This window comes from Pelophylax lessonae, assembly GCF_965119305.1.
Source record: "Pelophylax lessonae genome assembly, chromosome: 1".
Lineage (NCBI taxonomy): Eukaryota > Metazoa > Chordata > Amphibia > Anura > Ranidae > Pelophylax > Pelophylax lessonae.
This window is the reverse complement of record NC_138768.1, coordinates 497,937,740-497,964,581: the sequence shown is the minus strand read 5'-3', so window position 1 is coordinate 497,964,581 and position 26,842 is coordinate 497,937,740. Positions and strand designations below refer to the sequence as shown.

Here is a 26,842-nt window from a genome sequence, read left to right as displayed (position 1 = left end):
AAAGAATGAGTGGGGGAAAGCCACACTGAGCACAGGGAACCACTGTAGCAGCAGTGGAGTGATAGATACAGACAGGGGTGACATCCAGGAGAAGTGCTGAATTATCCCATTGTGTTTGAGGTTTACTTTTTTTGGATCAGCGTCCATTTGCTTACTTTCTGCTGTCAGCAGGGGAAACTCCCAGCCAGCAACTGAATGAGGCTAGGGATGAGTCATCGGTTGCTATGATGCTGGCAGACACCGTGGCTTCATAACCAGGGAGCCCTGTGCAGGATGCTGCCATATTCATGACAGCTTCCCAGCACAAAATGCCTCACTCTCCGTACTGTCCATAATCTGTGAATTAGAAGAATTAGAAGTAATTCCTTAACGCAGAACTAAATCCATCGCTTTAATAGTTTAATACAGTTACATTGAAGGCATGCCATGAACGATTACTGTCAAAGTTGCTTGTACTCTCAACCGAACTGTCAAGTCATCAGATTGCTGGTGCCATAACAGATCACATGTGCAGCACCATGGTAGCTGCTCATTAAACAGAGGCTTAGATGGCAGCTTCCTTGGCTGTAAACTTTAGGAAGGTCTAGTTCCATTTTAAGAATTTATTAAAGCACCGCTACCAAAAACTACCTGAATCTTCTGCAGATGTTGGTAAAAATTACCAAAGCTGTTGCAAGGCTTCCATAAAATTGGCACAGGCCCTTTTAAAGGGTCCATATTACAAAAAAACTGTTGCAAAGGTTTTACTGAATCCCCCCCCCCCCCATATGTCTTGCCCCCCACCTTAGCATTTTTAGTAAATAAAATGCGTCTATGTATTTTCATCTCTTATTTGTACGTAATTCAATTCTTTTAGATACAGGTAATATAGAGGAGTATATATTTGTTTTCAAAAGATTCTCCTTAGCCAGAAGGAGCTATCATAAATCATTACTTATTTTACATAATTTGTAACTATAAATCTAAACTGCTTCTTGTCTTTTTATGGGCTTTTCTGAGTAACCGGCTACATTTTTTTTTTTTTTACTTTGCAGTCAACACAGAACAAATATGCTCTATACAGAGTCAGTTGTGCCACAAAATAGCAAAAATTTCATATAAACTTAAAAAATGGAAACATCATTGGCCATGAGTCATTAGCAAAATGTAAAAACAGGTATATCCTTTCTATTTTTGAAGTTTCTAAGATCAGTGGAAGATATGAGTATAGACTACTTTGCTCATTGTCAGTTACTGTTACTGTTTTGTGAAGTCAGCTCTTGAGAGATGAATCGTTTCAGACGTTCCAAATATTGGCTGTACAACTCAATATCGTTATGCCCAGCACCCTCTACCCAAAGAGGTTCAACGGTTTTGGGACAACGTTCATAAAGGGCCAGACCATGGGAGAAATCAATTACTTCATCTTCTGTTCCATGAATGATCAACACTGGTGATGTTATCTTGGAAACCTTTTCAATGCTACCAGAAAAAGAAAAGGATACAGAATGCAAATTAGTAAAAGTGAAATTATCAAATTATTTTGTACAGAGCTTTGAAATTTAAAACATTCCTAAAGTATATATTTGGCCAAAACATTTTGGTTAGTTTTGGAAAGAATGTGGAAAAGATAAACACAGTCAACCTACCTAAATATTTGCTCCTACAGGCTTCCAACTTACTGTACAACTATTCCCACATAGCCCTCCTCCTTGCCTGTCTTGAGGCTGTCCGCTCTAAGTATAGTACAAGAGGACATTAATGGCATGCCTACATACCAGGACCAGAGAGCACTAGCTGCTGCTGGAGTCGGGAACAAGGTAAAGTGTTACTTTGCTTTAAACTTCACCTTGACTAAATGTGCTACTGCATTCCGTTTACACAAAGGGTTGACCACACTGGAGTGGGTTGCAATAAAACATGTGTCGACATGCATGCTTTGGCGCAATGGACACATCTGAACCAAATTATAGGAAAGGGAGACAGGAGAAAAGGAGAAGTACACTAAATTTTAAAACAGCCAAGGTACATTAATGGCCTACACCATTAGCAAAGGCATTATTCAACTTTAGTCAAAGACGGGTTGTTTTTTTTTTGGTAAAAGTGAACTAACTCTTTAAGTACCTTTTGCTGGTGTGGAGCAACAGTATGTACCTCCTTGCTGCCAATGTGCAAGCTTCAAGTACACCTAAAGTCATTAGATGCAGATTTTTTCCAAATGGAAGATTTCTCCTCATGTTTTTGGTAAAAGCAGTCAAATTTTGATTTACTCTCACTTCTTGTCCTAGCAACAGCTATTACTGGGACAGAATGTTTAAAATATACAGTTGTAATCTATAAGGTTTCTTTATGTTGTGAAAGAATGGTGCGTGGGGTGAGAAAACAGAAGGACAATGATGATTTTTAAGCTTGGTCCTAAGCATCTAGGACTTTAGTGTGGAGAACTTTTTTTGTGGAGAACTTTTTGCATATTGTGTATTTGATCCTTAAAATGTATTTAAACCCAAAAAAAGAAGGGGGGGTTTTTGTTGGGGACAGATAGTTCCAGGGAGACCAGTGGTTACGTTTACTCCCTTTTTACTGTGTTTCTTTCCTTTTTTCTTCCATTTATGATACTTTAAAAAGAATTTTCAAAAAAATAAAATTAATAAAAACACCCCCAAAAGAGAGGAATTTTTAATTTACTTTCCATATTTCCATAACTTGGCATACAGTACAGCACACATGCTGAATATTCATAAAAACTAAATAAAAAAAAAAAAAAAAAAAAATATTCAAGTGCATTGTCCAAAAAACAATTAATACACATCAAAGTATGATCAATTAATTTCATAATAAAAAAATAAATAAAATAAACAAAAAGTGCATTAACAGCATATAATCCACTCACTTCATGTAAAAAAATATAAAAAACAAAAACAAAAGTGCATTATACATCATATAAAGTGCAAAGGTCCATATATAAAGTGCAAAAGATGAGGCACGTGATCTCATTCCGCAAGCCAGATAGACTGTTTATGATTATGCATTCTGTAAGTCTATTTTTATTTTTTTTATTACATTTGTTTGGTAAAATACTACATTTTGAGGGCTTCCTCTTGTATTTAAATCCCCTCTTGTGGTGGTGTATTTCAGTATTTTCCACATTAGGAGAGAAGATTACGGAGGATTATCAACACTACTTTTTGCACTTTAAAAGAATTTTATTTTTCACATGAAATGAGTTGATTATATGGACATTTTGTTTATAGTAATTTATATGAAATTAATTGATCATACTTTGATATTTTAGGACAGTGCACTTGAATATTTGTTTACTTAGTTGGTTACACATCCTACCCAGATAGGTGATTTGATGCGGAAGTCCTTTATTTTAATTAATATTTTTTATTCCTTTTTTTTTTTTTTTTTTAGGAAAAAGGTGAGGGAATTGATTGTTATTACGGAATTATATCACAATATCACTATAGAATATTACTTTTTCATTTACTTAGCGAGCGCACGAATATCCTTTGGTTTATATGAGTATTCATAGACCCTGGGTTATAGAATGGTACCTTTAGGTGATGAAAAACTTGCAAGCCTTTGAGGACACGCTCCCTGGTTATCCCTCCTTTTAACCCCACCCTTCTCTAAGTCCTCAGTTCTGCAGCAAGCAATGTAGAATAACTCAAGAATGGAAGGGAGGGAGGCCTGTGTTCTGTACTCAAACTCAAGATATGGAATTTACAGGTAAGTCAAAATGCTTTATCTTAATTTATATAGTACAGGACACAGGCTGAGTATTCATAGACCCTGGGATGCCCCCCAAGCAATGAATGAGAAAAGTGGAAAACAACTAGGCAAATACAACTGTGCCAAAAAAAAGGGTAAACCAACTTACCTAGCTTCAGCAAAAACCTTGAGGTTGAAAGCTTTCCTTGCAAAAAATTGCACATCCACCTGGTAAACTTTGAAAAATAGGCACATAAGACCAGGTGGTGTCCTTACAAAGCTGTGCAACAAAGGCCTGGTGCTGGAATGCCAAGAAACACCCACTGACCTGTTGGAGTGAGCAGTAACAGGGCAGGAGTAGCTTTGTCATTTGCAGTTGAAGCTTTGTCTTATCTGTCTAGCAATGGTGGACTTGGAAGCAGGATGTTCCTTGCAAGGTCTTAAGGGTAGGAGGAATAGATGGTCTGTATAGAAGCTGTTGCTTGGAGGTAGACTCTGATGGCTCAGACTACGGCCAGGCAGTGAAAAGCAATTTCTTTTTGTGCTAGGAAACAGGGCACCAAGAAGGCAAGACTAGGTCTTCATATAGGTGGAAGATTGATACCACTTTAGCAAGAAAATATGGTCGTGAGTGTAAGACTACATTGTCTTTGTGAAGAATGAAAAATGGCTCTTTAGAAGAGAGAACCGCTGATTTAGAGACATGTCTAACAGACGTGATATCAACCAACTAGGTCAGTTTGGCAGAGAGATCATCTAAGGTGATTTCACTGAAGGGTTCAAAAAGGTGGTTTCTGGTCGGCAGAGAGAACCAAAATTAGGGTCCAAAAGGAAGCACAAGTTGTTGTAAGGGAAGCCTGATTGAAGCTACACCTTAAATAATGCTTTAAAAAGCGAGCCCAGATACTATTAAAAAAGAATGCACACGGTTGAAACCTGTCCTTTCAGAGTGCAAAAGGCCAAGTTCTTAGTTAGCCAGGTTTAAAAAAGACACAAGTCCATCTAGCTCAACCAATAAAAAACAAAAAAGAAAACCCAACCATATAATCCCATATATACAATCCTATACCCAAAGTTGATCCAGAGGAAGGTGAAAAACCCCAGCAAAGCATGATCCAATTTGATACAGCAGGGGAAGAATTTCCTTCCTGATCCCCTGAGAGGCAATCTGATATTTCCCGGATCAACTTTACCTTTAAATATTAGTACCCAATTATAATATGTACACCTAGGAAAGAACCCAGGCCTTTTTAAAGCAATCTACTGAGCTGGCCAGAACCACTTCTGGAGGGAGTCTATTCCACATTTTCACAGCTCTTACAGTGAAAAAACCTTCCTGTATTTGGAGACTAAATCTCTTTTCCTCTAGACGTAAAGAGTGGCCCCTTGTTGTCTGATGACCTTAAAGTCAATAACTTGACACAAAGTTCACTATATGGACCCCTTATGTATTTGTACATGTTTATCATATCCCCCCTTAATCTCCTCTTCTCAAGAGAGAATACATTCAGTTCCTCAAATCTTTCCTCATAGCGGAGCTCCTTCATGCCTCCTTATCAGTTTGATTGCTCTTCTCTGCACTTTCTCCAGTTCCCCGATATCCTTTTTGAGACCTGGTGCCCAAAACTGAGCTGCATATTCCAGTCTTATGAATGATTTGTAAAGGGGAAAAATGATATCTCGCTGTCTGGAGTTCATGCCGCTCAATATAAGAAAGGACTTTACTTGTTTTGGAAACCACAGCTTGGCATTGCGTGCTATTATTACGCTTATGATCTACCAGAACACCCAGATCTTTCTCTATGGCTTCACTATGGCTTCCCCCAGTTCTACTCCCCCTAGTATGTATGATGCATGCATATTCTCAGCCCCAAAGTGCATAACTTTACATTTATCAACATTAAACCTCATTTGCCACATAGTTGCCCAATGAAACAGTGCATTGAGGTTGGCTTGTAAGTTGGAGACATCCTGTAAGGAAGTTATTCCACTGCAAAGCTTGGTGTCATCTGCAAAAACTGAAATAGTACTTTTAAATTCAAACCCTATTTATTTATAAGGACATTAAAAAGTAAGGGTCCCAACACTGAACCTTGGGGTACACCACTGATAACCTTAGACCATTCAGAGTAGGAATCATTATCACTACTCTCTGAATTCTATCTTTTAGCCAGTTTCCTATCCATTTACAAACTGATCTTTCCAAGCCTGTAGACTTTACCTTACACATTAGCTATGTGTGGGGAACTGTGTCAAACGCTTTTGCAAAATCCAAGCATACCACGACCACAGTCACCCCTCTATCCAAGGTTTTACTTACCTCTTCATAAAAAGAAATCAGTGCTACGAGAGCCAGAGAGCTGGGACAAGTTCTTTCACCTATTGACTGGCGTAAATGCTTTGCTTTGTCCCACTCGCTATCCCCAGCTACCCAAGTTCAGGAGAAAGAGTTCAAGCTTCTAACCAGATGGTATAGGTGCCCTTCCGTGGCTAAATATATCGACCCTCTTCAATCGGAAAGCTGTTGGAGGTGCATGTCATCCAGAGGCACGCTTTTGCATATTTGGTGGGAATGCCCCCAGATCCGCAGATTTTGGAACAAAATTATTGCTCTGTACTGCAGGCTTCAGGCAACCACAGTTTCTGCTACACCAGAATTGGCCCTGTTGTCTCTGATACCTGGCTCCTTCCGGTCAATCAAGAGGGATGTCCTTCGATTCTTCTTGGCGGCTGTCAGGACAGTGATCCCCAGACACTGGAAAACTGTCCACGTGCCCTCTAAGATTGAGTGGGCCCCGGAACTGGGCAAAATCAGGGACATGGAGAATTTGTTGGCGCAGGAGGGGGCAGGGAGGAATGGTTCTCCACCACATGGTCGTCCTGGGACATGTTTCGGTGTTCAGATGACTTCAAGTCCTGGATTGGAACACCCGGGTTACGGAATGCCGATGGGCTGTAGTGGGATGTACGCAGTCATTCCCCCCCCCCCAGACTTCCTCTCCACCTCTCCACCACATGCCAAACCCCTGCACCAGGGAGACTGCAAACCATTCAGTTGAGGCGATCCTGGCGACAAATTATTCTATCAGTTCTTCTTATTATAGAATCCCCTATTACCACCAACTGTCTAGGCTTACCTGCACTGCCCTCACCACCTCTACTAGATGGGCTGCTCGTCCGACTAAGGGACAGCAGTGACATCTAGGGCTGCCACCACTGAGCTTGCTACCCCCACATCTTCACCCAACTTGGCAATTTTGTTAGGGTGTTCAAACCCAGGGCTAGCCTTCCTTTTCTGTGAGCCCCTACCACTCCCTCTGACTGTTTTAACCCATCTTCCTACCTGATAATCCTGACTTACCCCTCCACCCTCCCCATTAATCCCACTAGCCACCTGCTCAGTGAGCAGAGGACCCCTTTCAAGGTTGTCAGTTCTGCCCAGTGTTGCAACTTGCTGCTCCAGATCTCTAATGTGACATTCCAGAAGTGCAACCCGCTCACATCTGTCGCAGCGGTAGCCATCCTGGATCGGTTGCTCCGTTATTTTATACATGCGGCAAACTGTGCACTACACAAAACCTTCAATCTTGCTAGCATGCATTTTCCTGCTTAGAAAAATACTACTACAGAAAACTTGAGATGGTTACTTACAGTCTTAAAGACCCCTGTTATCTCCTGTTTTAAACTCTGGTTTTTAACACCCCACTTAGTAAAGTTCCATTTGTCAGAATTCTAGCAAGCAAAAAGGTTGCAATCTTAGTAATATATCCTACAGAAGGTTTTTTAGGACCTAAAGCACCTGTGACAATAACCACCTCCCTTAATTAGTAGTCTGAAGGACGGAAAGAAAAAAAAGTGACAGAAAAGGTGTAAAAAAGACCCCCTAAAAAATAACAATCACCAGCAGTCAAAAGTAAAAGGGTTTATCACTCTCCACTCCTCAGCATTCAACCAGCAAATCTGGCAAGTTCTGGTTATGTTTTGGTTGTAGGAAAACCAGAATACAGGGCATAGGGCAGTCTTTGAATTGAAGTGCCTGTGCTCACACCAGGCAGAGAAGCATTTTCAAAATACCCAAGTAGAATTTTCTGAAAGTGGCTTTTCTTGCTTTTAGCAAAGTAGGAAAGGGTCACGGTTCTAGTCGTACCCTCCAGACAGCTAGGCGTGGCAACCCCACTGGTGCCTTTCAGAGGTATTGAACCTGTGTCCTTCTGGCTTCCCAGTCTGCAAACTGGCCTCTGAGCCACTTCAGGACTTTGGATAACTCCTGTTTATTCCTGTATTGCCTGCAGCAGTAGGGGGCTGGACTTCACCAGAGGCTCAGACCTGTCAGTAACTCTCCAGCTGTATTTGATACCTAATTAACAAGGTATAAGACACTGCCCCTCCCTAAGGGCAGTGTCAGTTCATTGACTCTGGTTTCCTGGTTTGGTTCCTGTTGTTTGAGTTCCTGCATTCCTGTTTGTTTCCGGCATCTGACCTCTGGCTTCACCTGACGGTTCTCCTGCTCTTGTCCTTGCCTGTATTTGGACCTGGTTATCCTGAACAGCCCCCGTGCACAAACTCACAGGCCAGGTGGCTTCTTATCTGGTCACCCTGGTCTGTGTTTGTTTGCAAGGGTGAGCATAAATCTCTGCCTGAAGGACTCCCAACAAAGGTAAGCCTTGACAGAAAGTAGGAATGACAGAATCAGTGACCCCTCTGTCCCTTAACACCTGGGCTTCAACAGCAATGCCGTTAAAGCCAAATGACTGAGAAGCAGGATGGAACAGAGGATCCTGAGACAACAGATCTCTTAGTAGTTATAGTATGTCTGTACACCAGGTTGTTCTGGGCCACTTTGCTGCAATGAGAATCTTCTCTTGCTTGGAAAAATTTTTTAATAGAGGGAAGGCAAAAATTAGCCTGAACTGAGACCAAGGAATTATCAAGGCATGCAATGCCGATGCTAGAGGATCCTGGCCAAAACCAGAAGTAACTTGGATCTGGAAGCTAAGATATCCATGACCAGAGCCCTCATCTCTGATTTATGAGTGTGAAATGTCAGAGTGAAGGGCCCATTCCTTTTGGTCTGTGGGGGTGACAGCATAGGGACTGCGTTCAAGCTGTCCACTCCTGGGATATGGACAGCAGAAATCATTGGCCAGCATTCAAGGCTACATGAATCCTGCTGTCCCCTATGTGATTAATGTAAGCCACAGCTGTGGCCTTGTATTATTGCACTATTGATTTAGATGTCCTTGCAGAGGGGGAGTCCAGTGTTGCAAAGCCATCCATATTGCTCTGAGCTTCAGGATGTTGACGGGGAGCTTGGTTTATGCAGTTAGCCCTATTCCCTGTATTGTGAGGGTATGGAACACTCCTCCCCAACCTGAAAGACTGGCATCTTTCCAATGACATGGAAGGAAAGACTTCCTCATTGTTAAGACTGGGCTAGAGATCCACCAAGCTAGGAAATTTCTTGTTTGGCGGGACAGGAGGATGGGCAAGAGCTGACCCGTTTGATGTGTTGAAGTCTTAAATAAATGGAACAGTCACTAAAGAGGCTACCAGAAGACCCAGAACTCTCATGGAAAATCTCACAGAGGGAATGTCTCTCACCTTAGGTACCAAGCATGAGTTCCGAGAGAAAGTATTGTATTCTCTGGAAGGAAGACTTTTGCTTGGCCTTCAGTATTGTGCAAAGGTTTTAGGCAGGAAGGAAAAAATGCTTTCGGAAATAGAAGTGTTAATAGTTTCTTTTTATCAATTAACAAAATGGAAAGTAAATTAGCAGAAGAGAAATCCCAAATCAAATTGATATTTAGTGTGACCACCCTTTGCCCACAAAACAGCATGAGTTCTTCAGTTCTTCCAAGTACACTTGCACACAGTTTTTGAAGGAACTCGGCAGGTAAGATGTTCCAAACATCTTGGAAAACTACCCACAGATCTTCTGTTGATGTAGGCTGCCTCAAATCCTTTTGACTCTTCATGTAATCCCAGACAGACATGATGTTAACCACTTTACAACCTCCCGCCGCAGTTATACTGTAGGTATAAGTCGGTCTCGCGCAGGGAGCTAGGGGATGAGCGCGTGCTCCCACCCTCCCTCGTCAGTGGGGAAGCCGATGCACGGGGCAGGCGGCTCCGATTGCTGCCTGACACCCGCGATCGTTCCCCACTGAGAGAGAAGGACGGGCAGCTGTTGTAAATACAGCTGACCGTTCTACCCCCTGGAATGATCATAGAGCCCCTGTGATCCTTCTATATAGGATTGCAGGTTTCTATGGTCATTTCACCAGCCACAACCCCCACAATTAAAATCACTCCCCTAGGTTGACATTTAACCCCTTGATCACCCACAACGTTAACCCCTTTCCTGCCAGTGTCATTATTACAGTAACAGTGCATATTTTTAGCACTGATTACTGTAGTAATGTCACTGGTCCCCCCCAAAAGTGTCAAAAATGTCAGTCAGGGGTCCGATCTGTCTGCCGCAATTTTGCAGTCCCGCAAAGAAAAAAAAAAAATTGGAATCCCTGGATGTGCGGCTAATTCTTTTCCTACAAGTGTTCCCACGGAGGCAGGCCGGGGCCAGCACTCTACTGGATATCCTATCTCCTGGCAATCACCACACACTATACACCTGGAGCAGTGTCTTTCCTTTCTTCAATCACAATGCGCTTATTGCGATTTTTTTTTTTTTTTTTTTTACCAAAAATATGTAGCAGAAAACAAAAATTGGCCTAAAATGTTAAAAAAATTTGATTTTTAAATAATTTTTTTGGGGAATGTTGTATAGCAGAATGCAAAAAATATTGTTTTTTTTTTTTTTTTTTCAGAATTGACGATCTTTTTTTGTTTCTAGCGCAAAAAATAAAAATTGCCCAGGTGATCAAATACCACCAAAAGAAAGCTATTTGTGGGAAAAAGGACATCAATTTTATTTAGGTACAGCATCACACGAACGTGCAATTGTGCGTTAAAGTAACGCAGTGCAGAAACCATCTTCTCTAGGACTCCTTGTTCTTATTCATGCTGAAGATAGTTCATAATTATACTGGCTGTATGTTTGGGGTCATTGTCCTGCTTTAGAATAGATTTGGGGCCAATAACACACCTCCCTGATGGTATAGAATGATGGATTGTCTCCTACTGCAAAGATTTGAGGTGCATAAATAGAAATAGAGATAGGCATCTTGGATGTCTAAGGACACCATGTATTCCCCAAGTTTTAGAAAGGCAATATCGGACGTTGTGGATTCCATGCAACATTTTGGAACCAGAAGAAATTTGTTTAGGATTTTGAAGAGAATCCTTTGAACCTGTCCTGTAGAGAAACTGGCACAACTTCTTTGGACAAGAGGTCCATGAATTGTAACTGGTTTAAACGGGGTTTTGCCGCCCAAATTTCCTTTAAATGTGTGAGAGAAACTTGAAATAAACAGATGTGTCTACACCTTGCTTAAGTGCTCTGTGTCGTCGCACCTCCTGGCCAGACGAGAGAGAATTCACTATACAGGGGAGATTGGGACTGAAGGGCCGTATATCATCTTGTAAATTGCCTCCTGACAAAATTGAGCTTACACCTCTGGGGAAGCTGAAAAATAGGCTTAGGCTGGCCATACAATCTCGGACCATACCGAGGAACCGGCTGAAATTTTCCCAGCATGTGGCCATGCTTCCTTTCTCAAACATTGATTGTTCGATTGACTGATCTCGAAGGAGCTCACTGGAAAATGTTCCACTGAACAGCAGCTGAATCAGATGCATCTGCTGCCAGTGGGGCAGCTCTCGAAATACAGAAGCCACACCAAGAGATTTCTTCATGTAAACTATATAGCATGAATGGAGGAATCCATGTATGGCCAGCTTTACTGACACAACCAACAGGTAATACAACTATGTTACTGGGGGACTGATTGCTGTGTTAATGCTACTGACTACATCATATACATCATTTTTTATTTTGCCATAGCTCCATCCTAAGAAGATTACATAACATTAGGATGACTTCTTAAGACACTTACTTGGGAAACGCATCAAAACAGTATGTTTTCTTAGTGTCTGGAAATGCCACTCTCATCCCAGAGGTCAGAGGGGAGTGTAAGATGACAGCTGCACATTCATAACGAGACGCCAAGTCCACTGTTGGTACAGTGCCAATACTCTGTCCATAAAGCAGTATGTTTTCAGGGCATATTCCATACCTTGGGAGTAAAAGAATAAAGGGTTATACTTATTTACTTGGTATTGAAAGTTATGGTGTTACCATTAGCACTGTTAGATAAGCATGGCAGCACAGCCCAATTTTTTTTCAATACTTTATTTTAAGACAACTCACAGCGAATACAGAAACCAATGATACCCATGTCAAAATATTTCACAGGTTAAAAAAAAAAAATCACATCACTGAGAAACAAGTGAGGTCATAAACAATACACAGGTCTGGAAAACAGCACAATTTTTATTTCTGCCTTTATTATATCACTTAAATCCATCTTCCATTTAATGCATACACATTTTCCCTCTTAAAGCGGTAGTAAACCCCGCTTGGTCATTTTTACCTAGAGGTAAGCCTATAATAAGGCTTACCTCTAGGTAAAATGAATATCTCTTTAACAGGTAGCGTTTAGGAGATAATCACTCTGCATGCAGCCAGTGACATCATCAACGCATGCACTCTGAAGGTCCAGCATACCTTGCTGTAACTTCAGAGCTTTGTGCCGGAAACGAGAGTTCCCGTGTGCATACGCGGGAGTGAGGTCATTGCAGCTCTGGCCAATCACACAGCCTGGGGAGGAGGACAGCCCTCTTAGCGGTGACAGCGCCGCAGGAGGGCTTCGTCCTAAGGTAAGTATTCCATAATGTCCTAGCATGCGATGCTTACTAGTACAACATAAAATTGCCTTATAGTTTTATTTATTTATTTTAACAGCCGTTGTTAAGTTTAAGTCCACAAGGTAGCCCCCTGGGTGGTTTATTGGGAGCACAGGGTCCATTCTTCTATGTATAGTTATAGCTGCTACAATCTTAGTGGCTTTACTAGGTTAGATTAGGTAGCGCTGATAAAACTATAGTAATAAATTGATCTATTTCAATGAACACCTGTGGCAACAGGCCAACAGTCATAAGTATAACCACACAAGGAGCTGTTACTCCAATGACCTATTACAACCCCAGGGAACACTGCTGGGAACACTCAGTAAACTGCCTCTGGAGAGTCTTTGGTGTCGATCTGTGATATGGGGGTCTAGTATTAAACCACAGAGGCAGAGAGGTTGACCAGTGCACGGAAACTGTGTGTGGAGCGGCTGCTACAATGACTGAGTCACAAAATTCCAGGACTGTTTCCTTGACATGCTAAATTTTAGGGTTTCAGAAATCACGCAAACTGATGGCTTTTGATCCAGGATATGGCAGGTTGGTATTTTATTAAATAGAGAGAACTCAGGTGTACAATCATACAGCAATCAAAATCCTCAAATAAAGTATGCTGGACAAACTGATGGATGGCACTATATCCATCATCACTTTTGCTTGATGAAGAAGTCCGATTGAGGCTCTGAAACATCACCTATAAGTGATCATAAAAATTTGCTGGATTAGGGAGGTTGATGTGTGCATACCAGATTATTTACTTCTGCTGACCCTTTATGACATGGCCAGCAGTTGCTCCATCAAAGAATCCTTAGCTTTAGACTTGATGCAGCAGAACATGTTTGCTATATCCTCAGGTCTTTAAACTCAAGTGAACTCTGAATTGGTCTGCTTAGGAGGTGGCAAGTACACTCATGTCTAGAAGAATAGATCCTGTGTCATCCAATGAGTTGGGGGAGAAACTTGGCTGTTTTGGCACACAATGCATTCTGCAGCATACAGAAGATAAGGACAAGATGGATTTTCAAAGCGTGGTATATTTACAAACAGGAGTACAAATTATCAAAAGCGAAAAATGTATGTAGTGAGCCTTCAAGAGAGTGTCCACCAAGTATGGAAAATTCTTCCAATTTTTTGACTCTTGGTGCACTATGCGCTCACCAAAAATGTAAGAAATTTTAAGCAGATGATGATATCCAACGAATTCCACCTGGATTTTGTCAAAACATTTGGTGAAATTCGGTGGATATCATCTTCTGCTTAAAATATCTTACATTTCTGGTGAGTGCATAGTGCACCAAGAGTCCAAATAGTGGAGGAATTTTCTATACATGGTGGACACTTTTTATTTATTTTTTATTCTACTTTTTTTTTTTTTTTTTAAATCAAGAAAAGCTTTATTGAGAAAAATCCACACCATTACATTCAATAAAAGAAACACTGTCGGATGGCAGAATCAAACCATAAACATTACATAGTTCACACCATGCCACAGTCCCCCCAAGTTAATCACACATAGGTACAGTTTGATCCACAGAAAAGAGAACATAGTATATGGAAATGCAAATGCAGGGAACTCCCCAACCCCAGACATTCGAACCAGAAATCAACCCTCAAGGAATTACAATAACAAACGGTCCATAACGAGATCATCAGGGGCCATGCCCGGACTGTTCAACCATACTCCCCATACCTTTGAGAATTTCTGGGGCACCCTCCGATGTTGGTATATAACCTTCTCCATACGTAAAGTAGAACCCATCTGTTCCAGCCACATCCTGTACGTAGGTGTTTCCTGTGCTATCCAGTGTCTCAAGATGATTAAACGGGCCTGAAAGAGCGCCCGAGCGGCGGCCTCTCTCAGAAACCTATCCTCCACTATCGACTCCAGTATCCCAAGAAGACAGTGTCTGGGATCCCTAGGGATGTCCACCCCCCAGAGCCCCATTAATGGCAGATATCACCGTGGACCAGTACCTGTGCAACTTTGGACATCTCCACAACAAGTGAATCAAGTCCCCTTTCTCTCTGGCATCGTCCACAGAGATCATCGTCGCGAAGACCCATAGCATGAAGCTTCAGGGGGGTGTGATGCACTCTAAGTAGGATGTATAGCTGCGACACCTGGTGGGAGACATTGAGAGAGCAGCTATGAACTGCCTCCAAGGCCTCCTCCCACAGTTCCCCCGGGATCTCCCCCACATCCTCGCTCCAACGGTCACAAGCCGGGCTCGGGTATTTTTCCCCAAAAACGAACCCAGAAGAGAGGCGTAGCAGCCAGATATGAAGCCTTTGGTGTCCGTATATTGTTGCATAAGGAAGAAAACAGGAGTCGGGGACAGGAAGAGCTGTCCCCGGGCTGCCGGCACCCTCATCGCGTGTCGCAATTGAAAGTAATAAAACCGCATACTGTCCGGCAGTGAGAAACGCTCCTTAAGCTGCTCAAAGGTCAGGAGGGACCCTTCCCGCAAAACATGCGTAAGGTGAGTCACCCCATACAGTGGGTACGGAAAGTATTCAGACCCCCTTAAATTTTTCACTCTTTGTTATATTGCAGCCATTTGCTAAAATCATTTAAGTTCATTCTTCTTCCTCATGAATGTACACATAGCACCCCATACTGACAGAAAAACACAGAATTGTTGACATTGTTGCAGATTTATTAAAAAAGAAAAACTGAAATATCACATGTTCCTAAGTATTCAGACTCTTTGCTCAGTATTTAGTAGAAGCCCCCTTTTGATCTAATACAGCCAGGAGTCTTTTTGGGAAAGATGCAACAAGTCTTTCACACCTGGATTTGGGGATCCTCTGCCATTCCTCCTTGCAGATCCTCTCCAGTTCTGTCAGGTTGGATGGTAAACGTTGGTGGACAGCCATTTTTAGGTCTCTCCAGAGATGCTCAATTGGGTTTAAGTCAGGGCTCTGGCTGGGCCATTCAAGAACAGTCACGGAGTTGTTGTGAAGCCACTCCTTCGTTATTTTAGCTGTGTGCTTAGGGTCATTGTCTTGTTGGAAGGTAAACCTTCGGCCCAGTCTGAGGTCCAGAGCACTCTGGAGAAGGTTTTTGTCCAGGATATCCCTGTACTTGGCCGCATTCATCTTTCCCTCGATTGCAACCAGTCGCCCTGTCCCTGCAGCTGAAAAACACCCCCACAGCATGATGCTGCCACCACCATGCTTCACTGTTGGGACTGTATTGGACAGGTGATGAGCAGTGCCTGGTTTTCTCCACACATACCGCTTAGAATTAAGGCCAAAAAGTTCTATTTTGGTCTCATCAGACCAGAGAATCTTTTTTCTCACCATCTTGGAGTCCTTCAGGTGTTTTTTAGCAAACTCCATGCGGGCTTTCATGTGTCTTACACTGAGGAGAGGCTTCCATCGGGCCATTCTGCCATAAAGCCCCGACTGGTGGAGGGCTGCAGTGATGGTTGACTTTCTACAACTTTCTCCCATCTCCTGACTGCATCTCTGGAGCTCAGCCACAGTGATCTTTGGGTTCTTCTTTACCTCTCTCACCAAGGCTCTTCTCCCCCGATAGCTCAGTTTGGCTGGACGGCCAGCTCTAGGAAGGGTTCTGGTCGTCCCAAACGTCTTCCATTTGAGGATTATGGAGGCCACTGTGCTCTTAGGAACCTTAAGTGCAGCAGAAATCTTTTTGTAACCTTGGCCAGATCTGTGCCTTGCCACAATTCTGTCTCTGAGCTCTTCAGGCATTTCCTTTGACCTCATGATTCTCATTTGCTCTGACATGCATTGTGATCTGGAAGGTCTTATATAGACAGGTGTGTGGCTTTCCTAATCAAGTCCAATCAGTATAATCAAACACAGCTGGACTCAAATGAAGGTGTAGAACCATCACAAGGATGATCAGAAGAAATGGAAAGCACCTGAGTTAAATATAGGAGTGTCACAGCAAAGGGTCTGAATACTTAGGACCATGTGATATTTCAGTTTTTCTTTTTTAATAAATCTGCAACAATGTCAACAATTCTGTGTTTTTCTGTCAGTATGGGGTGCTATGTGTACATTCATGAGGAAGAAGAATGAACTTAAATGATTTTAGCAAATGGCTGCAATATAACAAAGAGTGAAAAATTTAAGGGGGTCTGAATACTTTCCGTACCCACTGTATACTCGCCACCTATCTACCTGGTCCAACTTACATAATTCAGGATAAGTCTTATTGTCCCAGATCGGACTGAAATTAGTGTAGCCCATGGCTCGCTGAAGTGGTTTAGTTTTGTCCCATATTTTTTGTAATAATCTATATGTCGGGAAACGCTTGTTAGGTTTAGAAAAAAGCTGCGCCTCAAGACCCTCCGGCACCCCTCGTGCGCCTGCAAACCACTGCATAACCCCCAGTGCCGCGCCAGTATGCGTCCCGGACACTGCCCCCACCAGATGTTGCAACTGGGAGGACAGATAGTACAACCACGGATTGGGAAGAGCGAGGCCCCCCCTTCGCGAGGTTTCTGTAATTGCTCCAAACGTACTCTAGCTGCCTTACCCTTCCACAGAAGGGTTCGGAATAGAGTATTAACTATGCGAAAGGTGTGCAGTGGAACTACAGCAGGAGAATTATGGAGGAAATATAATAATTGCGGCATCAATACCATCTTTATAAGGTTAACCCTACCGGCTAGTGAAAGCCAGAGTTTGTTCCAAGTCCTGATTTTATCGCGGAATCTGGTGAGAAGGGGACTAATATTAAGTGAGCCATACTGGGTTGGATCCGCAGAAACCACGACTCCCAGATATTTAAACTGCTGGACCACGGGGACCGGACAGTGGGGACCCGGGGAAGGGGCAACCTCCCTGTCTAACTGCAGAAGGGCCGATTTGGACCAGTTTATAGTGAATCCGGAAAACCGACCAAACTCAGTAATAACCGCCATAACAGTTCTCAGGGAAGCATCAGTATCTCCCAACGTCAGGAGCATATCGTCCGCGTAGAGCAGGACTTTATCCTGATAAGGACCATAGCGGAACCCCACGATGGACCGCTGGGCCCTAATGCGCACCGCAAGGGTTCTATCGCTATGGCAAACAATAGGGGTGACAGCGGACACCCCTGCCTCGTCCCTCTCCCCAGAGAAAAGCATGCAGAGACCCTACCTCCCTCCCTAATGGAAGCCGTCGGTTGATAGTACAATAACTTCACCCAGGACAGGAAAATAGGGCCAAAACCAAAGGATTCCATGGTCGCCCAGAGGTATCGCCACTCAAGGCTGTCAAATGCCTTGTTGGCATCCAAGGACAGCAGCGCCCTTTCCCCCGCGTTATCCGCCGGCGTCTGAATCGCAACAAACAGGTGACGCAGGTTAAGGGCCGTAGATCTATTGGGCATAAATCCCGCCTGGTCTTCATGTATGATGTGTGTTATAACCTTGTTAACTCTACGCGCCAAAACTTTAGCCAGTAACTTGACATCTGCCTGGAGCAAGGAGATGGGTCTGTAGGATCCCGGGTCCGTGGGGGGTTTATCTGGTTTAAGCAGTAATATGATGCTCGCCCTAGTCATAGACTCCGGAAGAGTCCCCACCTCCCTGGCCCTCCGAAACACCTCTAATAATTTCGGCATCAACAACCCAGAATAGTTTTGATAGATTTCAGCAGGAAGGCCATCATACCCGGGAGCCTTAGATCCCGGAAAGAGGGCCACCGCTTCTAGCAACTCCTGTTCCGTAATCGGCGCTTCTAGCTGCATCCGTTGTTCTTCCGTCAACTGCGGTAGAGGAGTGGCATCTAAATATTCCTGCAACTCCTCCGGGCTGTAATTAGCCCGCGAGGCGTACAGGTCCTTGTAAAATCTCACCAGTTCAGTCATAATTGTATCCTGCGTATTAACCAAAGCTCCCCCAGGCAGCCGGAGAGCCCCTATGGGAGGAACCGAGGGGCGTGCCCCCACCATTCTCGACAACATGCGGCCCGTCCTTTCCCCCTCCTCATAAAATGCTGTTTTGGCAAAAAAATCGCTTTTTATCCGCCTTGGAGCTAACTTCCCCAACCCACACCGACTGAGCCGAGAGCCATGCCGCCCTCGTATCTTCAGTGGGATTGAGCAAGTATTCCTGCTCCAGCCGCTGTGCACACTGGGAGAGTTGTTCCTCAAAACATTTAGACCTGTTCTGGACCTTCTTAACATTAGCTATGAGAATCCCTCGGAGAAAACACTTAAAAGCCTCCCACCTCAGGAGCACATCCCCGAATCGGTCATGCTCCTCAAAAAAGCCGGCAATGGCAGCTGGAATGTCATTATCCGGCGGAAACAGTTTCAGCCAGAAGGCATTCAAACGCCAGGGAGCTCTACGTAAGTCCACCCTAGGGCGAACCTGCAGTCTGACCACCAACGGGGAGTGATCTGAGATTCCCCTGCGGGCATACTCAATGTCCTCCACCATTGCAAGAGCCTCCCTGTTTCCCACACATAAATCTATACGAGACAATGCAGAGTGTGTTTTGGAGAAACAGGAAAATTGCACCGTGTCAGGGTTCTTGAGGCGCCACGCCTCTGACCAATCCACCTCCGCCAGAAAGCGGGAAAGAGCTGTGCCTCTCGCCACTCCCACTGGGGAAGGTGGAGGGTGTCTGTCCCTGGCGGGGTCCAGCACTCCATTGAAATCCCCTATAATAAACAGTGGCAGACCAACTTTGTCCATAGTAAATTGGAGGAGCTCACTGAGCACCCCAGAAGAAAAAGGAGGCGGAACGAACACTATTGCTAAAACACACATAACTTGAAAAAGCATACAATGTATGAATACATACCTCCCCTCAGAGTCCACCTGGACCCCCAATTCCTGAAAGGCCAGCGACCCATGAATCAGCACACTGACCCCCCGGGAATATGTGGAGTGGGTGGAGTGATATCCCCAACCCACCCATGAGTACCGAAGACAACCAACAGAGTCCCCCACCAGATGAGTCTCTTGTAAAGCAATTATGGCTGGGTGATACTTATGTAACTGATGGGCCACCATAGCCCGCTTGAGCGGGCAGCCCAAGCCACGGACGTTCCAAGAGACTACCGGTACCCCCGCCATAAGGAAAAATTATAGAAATACAGGGGTGGAGACCGAGGGCCCCCGTCAAAGTGGCCAAGGTCCAAACAGAAAAGGTCCCCAGAGGGCTGCCGGTGTGGAGACATGGTATCCTGACAGTGTCCAGAAAAACATGTGGTGTGAATTTTCCCAAAAACAAAACAAATGTCATATGAACTAGAACTCAGTAAGTCAAGGCACAACGGCACCCTGACAACGAACTGTCTGAAGACAGGCGGTCCACCCCAGACGGACCCGGGCTGCGGCCCAACTGTCCGGAAGGGACCTACCCGGCCAATATGCACAACGGTGCAAACACAAAAATAGGCCCCAAAACAGAGCCGTGTAGAAATACTTCATTGTTCGTCAACACTTGCCATAGTTGGAGCTGTAGATTCCAAACCAAAAACGGTAAACGACCCCGGCCGGGTCAAGAGCAAACAGCGTGCTAGCGCACTTGTAAAATGAAGAATGGCTCCCGTTCAGAAAAATCCGGTCACTGAGGAAGTCCTGGTCACTCTCCATGCTCATCCCTGTTCCTACGGCCGAGAGCCGGCTCGTGGACATCCAGCCAATTGACCGCGTCCTCTGCAGTGTCAAAGAAATGCACCCTGCCTTCCGCCGTAACCCTCAAGCGTGCAGGGTACAGCATAGCATACACCAGGCCAACTCGACGAAGTCTCTTCTTCACGTCAATAAATTTAGCTCTTTGTTTTTGTACATCCGCCGAAAAGTCTGGGTAGAAGGACACTCTCTGGCTCCATTATATCTGATATCGGCTTTTTCATGAGCAAGGCGGAGCACCTTCTCCCTGTCCCTGTAGTGTAAAATCTTGGCGAGCATGGGCCTGGGAGCATTACCAGGTAGCGCCCTAGTGGGAACACGGTGTGCACGTTCCACCGCGTACAGAGAGGAGAATGACTCACGCCCGAAGATCTCACAGAGCCATTTTTCTACAAAATCCGTGGAGTCCCTGCCCTCCACCTTCTCCGGGAGCCCCACTATACGAACATTATTTCTGCGCAGGCGGTTCTCAATATCGTCCGTCTTGTTCTTGTTAGCCTGGGCCTGCCTGGCCATTTCCCTGGATTCCGTAATTAATGTGGGCATCTGGTCCTCCAAGTCGCAGATGCGACTTTCGACAGCTGTGGTGCGTTCCCGCATTTTTTGTAAATCCTGGCGCAAAAGGGACACTTCCTCCGTGAGACCCCCTAATCTGTCCTTGACAGTGTTCACGGAAGCGGTGCATCTCTGTACAGCCAGGAGAATGTGTCCCAAGGTGGGCTGAGTCCCCTCCAGCATGCCCCCCTCCAGCTCAGCGCTAAACTCGGGCTGCTCAGGTGGTTCCAAAGCCCCCAGGCCCTGCTGAAAGTCCCAGAGGGCCTGTGCTTCTGTCGGGGATGCAGACTCCATATCACTGGGGCCCGGGATGTCACACAGCTTTTTTGCATATAGCAGGATGTCGCCATCACTTTCCTTTCCCCCCGTGTGCGCTGTTTTGGGCTTTGTGCCTACATCTTTCTGCCTGTCAGGGCCCCGGGATGAGTGCTGCGGAGTCCCCACGCCGGCACCATCATGACTGGCCGAGCCAGGGACAGAGGCATCCTTCAGCTCAGCACTTCATAGCAGCACCCGATCGGGACATGTATGGTATAGACCGGGAGGGCCCAAAATAAGGATCAGTCTAGGGTGAGTAGCGGGCAAAGGATGGGGTACAGCCGCTTACCAGGTCCACGTCCGCCGAGGCGCTGCTGCGATCGGCTCCTGCCTCAGGAAAGGCTGCGGCTTCAGCCTGTAACTAGGCCCCGATCCGGATCTCAGTTTTTCGCGGTCCCCCGCAAAAAATACAGGCAGGATTGCGTGGCAGGTATGTAAGAGAGCCTCCGGGAGGCGAGCTGGGGCCTGATGGTGTGAGGCAGAGGCAGGATGGCAAGGGATGGTGGTCCGGCGGAGCGGAGCTGTGATCGGCCGCCCGCTGCAGGAAAGGCCGCGGCTTCGGCCTGTAACTAGGCCCCGATCCGGATCTCCGATTTTCGCGGTCCCCCGCAAAAACTACAGGCAGGATTGCGTGGCAGGTAGGTAAGAAAGCCTCCGGGAGGCGAGCTGGGGCCCGATGGTGTGAGGCAGAGGCAGGATGGCAAGGGATGATGGTCAGGCGGAGCGGAGCTCTCGCCACGGTCCAGGACTTCTGGTAATCAGGAGCAAGAGGCAGCAGAAGGCTCAGGGGAACCCCCTGAGAAAGATCAGACCTCAAAATAAGGGAATCCGGCCGGGCAAAGGATAATATTAGAGGATTAATGTCAGGAGCTCCGTGAGCTATGTCTTCTCACATGCCCGGTCGGCCACGCCCCCCTTTATTCTACTTTTGTTTACTATATCACTACATGGACTGTCATCCATTGTTTTATTGTGTTTTGTACATATTTGGGATATCATATATTTATTAAGCGCTGCACAAGTGCAAATAATGTTTTAGCATGAAGCTGTGAAAATTTCACTTTTGGTTTAGCAGCAATCAATTGGAAACTATCTGAATTGCCAAATTGCTGTATGCGTAGAAAAAGACATGCTGATGTTTGTCATTTTAGTATCTTACAATAACAATAGCCCTGCCCAACCCACAGGCAATTTGTCTTGAGTCTTATGCCTTTCAGTTCACACTGCAGTGGTGTCAGCTGAAAAAGTAGGACATGCACTACTTTATTTACAGCAGTGTGATGCAAAGCACTACATGGCAATACACCACAGTGTATAAATATAAATAGAATGGCACAGTGTAACATCACAAAAAAGTTAAAAAAATATATATATCCTCCTCATTAATATGGAGGCTATTTTTTTTTTTCAGGGTGCACAATACATACAACAAACAGAGGGCTAATGAGAGATGGCATCATGTTATATACAACTATATGTAATTAAGCATGTGGATTATCAAAAATATGAAGAACAACAATTTACCAATTTGGCTATCATACCCATATAGCCATCTTTGATGAGCAATGTAAAACTTACCATAATATTGGAATAGATGTTGCTAACCAGATAGCCAAATGAAGTTAAGATCTAGACACATGATTGCTGATTTACTAAAACTGGCGAGTGCAAAATCTGTGCAGCTGTGGAGGAACTTGATTGGCCTGCACAGAGTCCTGACCTCTTCCTGATAGAACACCTTTGGGATGCAGCGCAGACCGTGAGCCAGGCCTGCTCTCCAACATCAGTGCCTAATATTACAAATGCCCTTCTGGAAGAATAGTCAAACATTTCCATAGACCCACTCCTTAACCTTGTGGACAGCCTTCCTAGAAGAGTTGAAAAAGTTATACAGTGCTTTGCGAAAGTATTCGGCCCCCTTGAACTTTGACCTTTTGCCACATTTCAGGCTTCAAACATAAAGATATAAAACTGTAATTTTTTGTGAAGAATCAACAACAAGTGGGACACAATCATGAAGTGGAACGAAATTTATTGGATATTTCAAACTTTAACAAATAAAAAACTGAAAAATTGGGCGTGCAAAATTATTCAGCCCCCTTAAGTTAATACTTTGTAGCACCACCTTTTGCTTTGATTACAGCTGTAAGTCGCTTGGGGTATGTCTCTATCAGTTTTGCACATCGAGAGACTGAAATTTTTGCCCATTTCTCCTTGCAAAACAGCTCAAGCTCAGTGAGGTTGGATGGAGAGCATTTGTGAACAGCAGTTTTCAGTTCAGACCTGAATCCAATCGAGAATCTGTGGAAAGGACTTTGACTTGGCCATTCTAACACCTGGATAGGTTTATTTATGAGCCATTCCATTGTAGATTTTGCTTTATGTTTTGGATCATGGTCTTGTTGGAAGACAAATCTCCATCCCAGTCTCAGGTCTTTTGCAGACTCCATCAGGTTTTCTTCCAGAATGGTCCTGTATTTCGCTCCATCCGTCTTCCCATCAATTTTAACCATCTTCCCTACCCTGCTGAAGAAAAGCAGGCCCAAACCATGATGCTGCCACCACCATGTTTGACAGTGGGGATGGTGTGTTCAGGGTGATGAGCGGTGTTGCTTTTACGCCTAACATAATGTTTTGCATTGTTGCAAAAAGTTCGATTTTGGTTTCATCTGACCAGAGCACCTTCTTCCACATGTTTGGTGTGTCTCCCAGGTGGCTTGTGGCAAACTTTAAACTACACTTTTTATGGATATCTTTAAGAAATGACTTTCTTCTTGCCACTCTTCCATAAAGGCCAGATTTGTGCAGTATACGACTGATTGTTGTCCTAAGGACAGAGTCTCCCAACTCAGCTGTAGATCTCTGCAGTTCATCCAGAGTGATCATGGGCCTCTTGGCTGCATCTCTGATCAGTCTTCTCCTTGTATGAGCTGAAAGTTTAGAGGGACCCTATGGACTAAGACTGGGATGCCATGTAATGAGGAAAAGGGAAGCAGACATTTTGTTTATCAAATATTTACTTATGATTATCGGGCATGGATTTGTGATTAAGCAGATATATTGGATTTATGTTTTATATTGTATGGCAGCTGTTGTGTTCAGGAGCCATTTGCAGCTCCAGCTGTTAAGATTGCTATCTCTGCCTCTGTAGACCTGTTTAGCCAACAAGTTTTGGAAGTGACACATTTATGTTAAATGTTCATTTTGCATATCAAAGAATGTCATCAAAGACTGAGATGGAACTTCAAAGAAACTTTAGATAGGTGCCACCCACTTCAGAATGTATAAAATTGACTTGCTCTCCAAACATGGCTTCCTATCTACATGTTTGTCTAAATAAATATAATTTTCAATCTGGCTTCAACAGTCAAAATGTTATTGAAATCCGTGAGTTTTGGGATTACCCTTACACATGTGTGTTTAAAGGCAGGCATCCCAATACTTCTGGTATTAAAGTGTATAATATATATATTCACACATAGTATCTCACAAAAGTGAGTACAACCCTCACATTTTTGTAAATATATTAGATCTTTTCATGACACACTGAACACTGGGGTTTTGGTCTGGAAACATGCTTGGCCAGTCCATCACCTTTATCCTCAGCTTCTTTAGCAAGGCAGTGGTCATCTTGGAGGTGTGTTTAGGGTCGTTATGTTGGAATACTGCCCTGCGGCCCATTCTCTGAAGGGAGGGGATCATGTTCTGCTTCAGTATGTCACATGTTGGCATTCATGGTTCCCTCAATGAACTGTAGCTCCCCTGTGTCGGCAGCATTCATGCAGCCCGAGACCATGACACTCCCATCACCATGCTTGCCTGTAGGCAAGACACACTTGTCTTTGTACTCCTCACGTGGTTGATGCCACACACGCGCGACACCATCTGAACCAAATAAGTTTATCTTGGTCTCATCAGACCACGGGACATGGTTCCAATAATTCATGTTCTTAGTCTGCTTGTCTTCAGCAAACTGTTTGCGGGCTTTCTTGTGCATCATCTTTAGAAGAGGCTTCCTTCTGGGATGACAGCCATGCAGACCAATTTAATGCAGTTTGCGGCATATGGTCTGACCACTGACAGGCTGGCCCCCCACCCCTTCAACCTCTGCAGCAATGCTGCCAGCACTCATACGCCTGTTTCCCAAAGACAACCTCTGGATATGACACTGAGCACATGCTCTCTACTACTTTGGTCAACCATGGCGAGGCCTGTTCTAAATGGAACCTGTCCTGTTAAACCGCAGTGTGGTCTTGGCCACTTTGCTGCAGCTCTGTTTCAGGATCTTGGCAATCTTATAGGCTACCTAGGCCATCTTTATGTAGAGCAACAATTCTTTGTCAGATCCTCTGAGAGTTCTTTGCCATGAGATGCCATGTTGAACTTCCAGTTTGTCACTTCAGGTTGTACTCACTTTTTTGCCACAAATTTAGACATTAATGACTGTGTTGTTATTTTGAGGGGGGACAGCAAATTTACATGGTTTTACATGCTGTACACTCACTACATTTTAGCAAAGTGTCAATTCTTCAGTGTTGTTACATGAACAGATATAATAAAATATTTAAAAAAATGGCAGGGATGCACTCACTTTGGTAAGATACTAATATATATAGGCACCCCCCCTTTCTAGCCTTCTTGTCTCTCTGATACAAGGGATACCCCTGGAAATTTTTCATGTGAGCTGTCAGACCAAGTTTGTTATTCCCACGAAAGCGAAATCCTCCTTGTGTAATAGCAGCTTCAGTTTCTCCATTTTTTTTTTTTTAGCTAGGCTCTGACATTTGTCAATATGTCCCTCAGGTTTCTATGTGTGCATATTATTTTCGCCTTAGGTTTTTCTGAGGCTGCAATTATGATCTGCTAACTCATTCACCCAGTGATTAGGTTTTATGGATAACATATCACTAGTGCCTTCACCAGTACCCGCTGTCTTTAACTCACTGCTGGCTGTCGCTTTTTCTGAACCCTCACCCCTCCTCCATCATCTAGTCGAAAAGCCCCTCCAACTTTTCAGCCATTCTCTCCCTCAACAGAGCAGCAGCATCACCATTAAGGTGCAACCCGTCCCTACTAAAGAGTCAGTGACCGACTGAAAAGTCAGCCCAGTTCTCCAAGAACCTGAAACCTTTCTTTCTACGCCAATTCCTCAGCAACTTGTTAGGTTCCCTAAGCTCCTGCTGCCTCTCTAGAGTGGAACGAGTCACAGGTATTATTTCTCAACCACCTTGGAGGTCCTTCTCTTTAATGTAGCTCTCTGAAATAATTTTTTAGGACACTCCACCTTCATCTAACTTCCTATTCTCAATCTACACCTCCTCCCTGGGTCAGCTGATAGCTTCCCATGGCTTCCAATACCATTTCTATGCTGATGACACCTACATCTATCTCTCTACCCCTCAGCTCACCCCATCAGTTTCCTCAAGTATCACTAAAAGTGTGCATAAAAAGCTGCAGATTCAGAAAGCGTCCGCCTCATTTCCTGAATGGGGGCATCCATTATCTAGTTCTTTTATCCCCAGCCTGACTGGCACTGTCCCACCCTATTCATTCACTGGATTTCAGTTATTTCAATCATGGAGGCTCAGCATCACACGTGGGCATTAATATTTGCATAAGTCCTCCGAAGGACCAGTTCACTTACTGCATCAGAGCTGAGGGCTCTTGAGAAGCGTACTAAAGCAGGGTGCTTTGTTTTTGGTAAGCTAGGAGGAACACTTTGACAGCCCCTCCCACAAGCCATGACCTGCCTGCATTGCATACAGATACAGAGAGACCCAGTGATGACATCATTCGGTCTAAAA

General features: G+C 44.3%; 1 protein-coding gene across 1 annotated transcript in view; it reads right to left on the bottom strand.

The window, feature by feature from the left end:
• Positions 1-764: 764 nt before the first annotated feature.
• The window catches only part of LOC309561439 (alpha/beta hydrolase domain-containing protein 17A), a 71,820-nt gene continuing 45,742 nt past the window's right edge, over positions 765-26,842 (bottom strand). Inside the window, exons 3-4 of the mRNA XM_082265347.1 lie at positions 11,706-11,885; positions 765-1,461 (exon numbers count right to left, since the gene is read on the bottom strand). Coding sequence (XP_082121473.1) covers positions 1,227-1,461; positions 11,706-11,885 — 415 coding nt within the window. The 3' untranslated portion in view covers positions 765-1,226. The remainder of the gene's footprint in view (positions 1,462-11,705; positions 11,886-26,842) is intronic.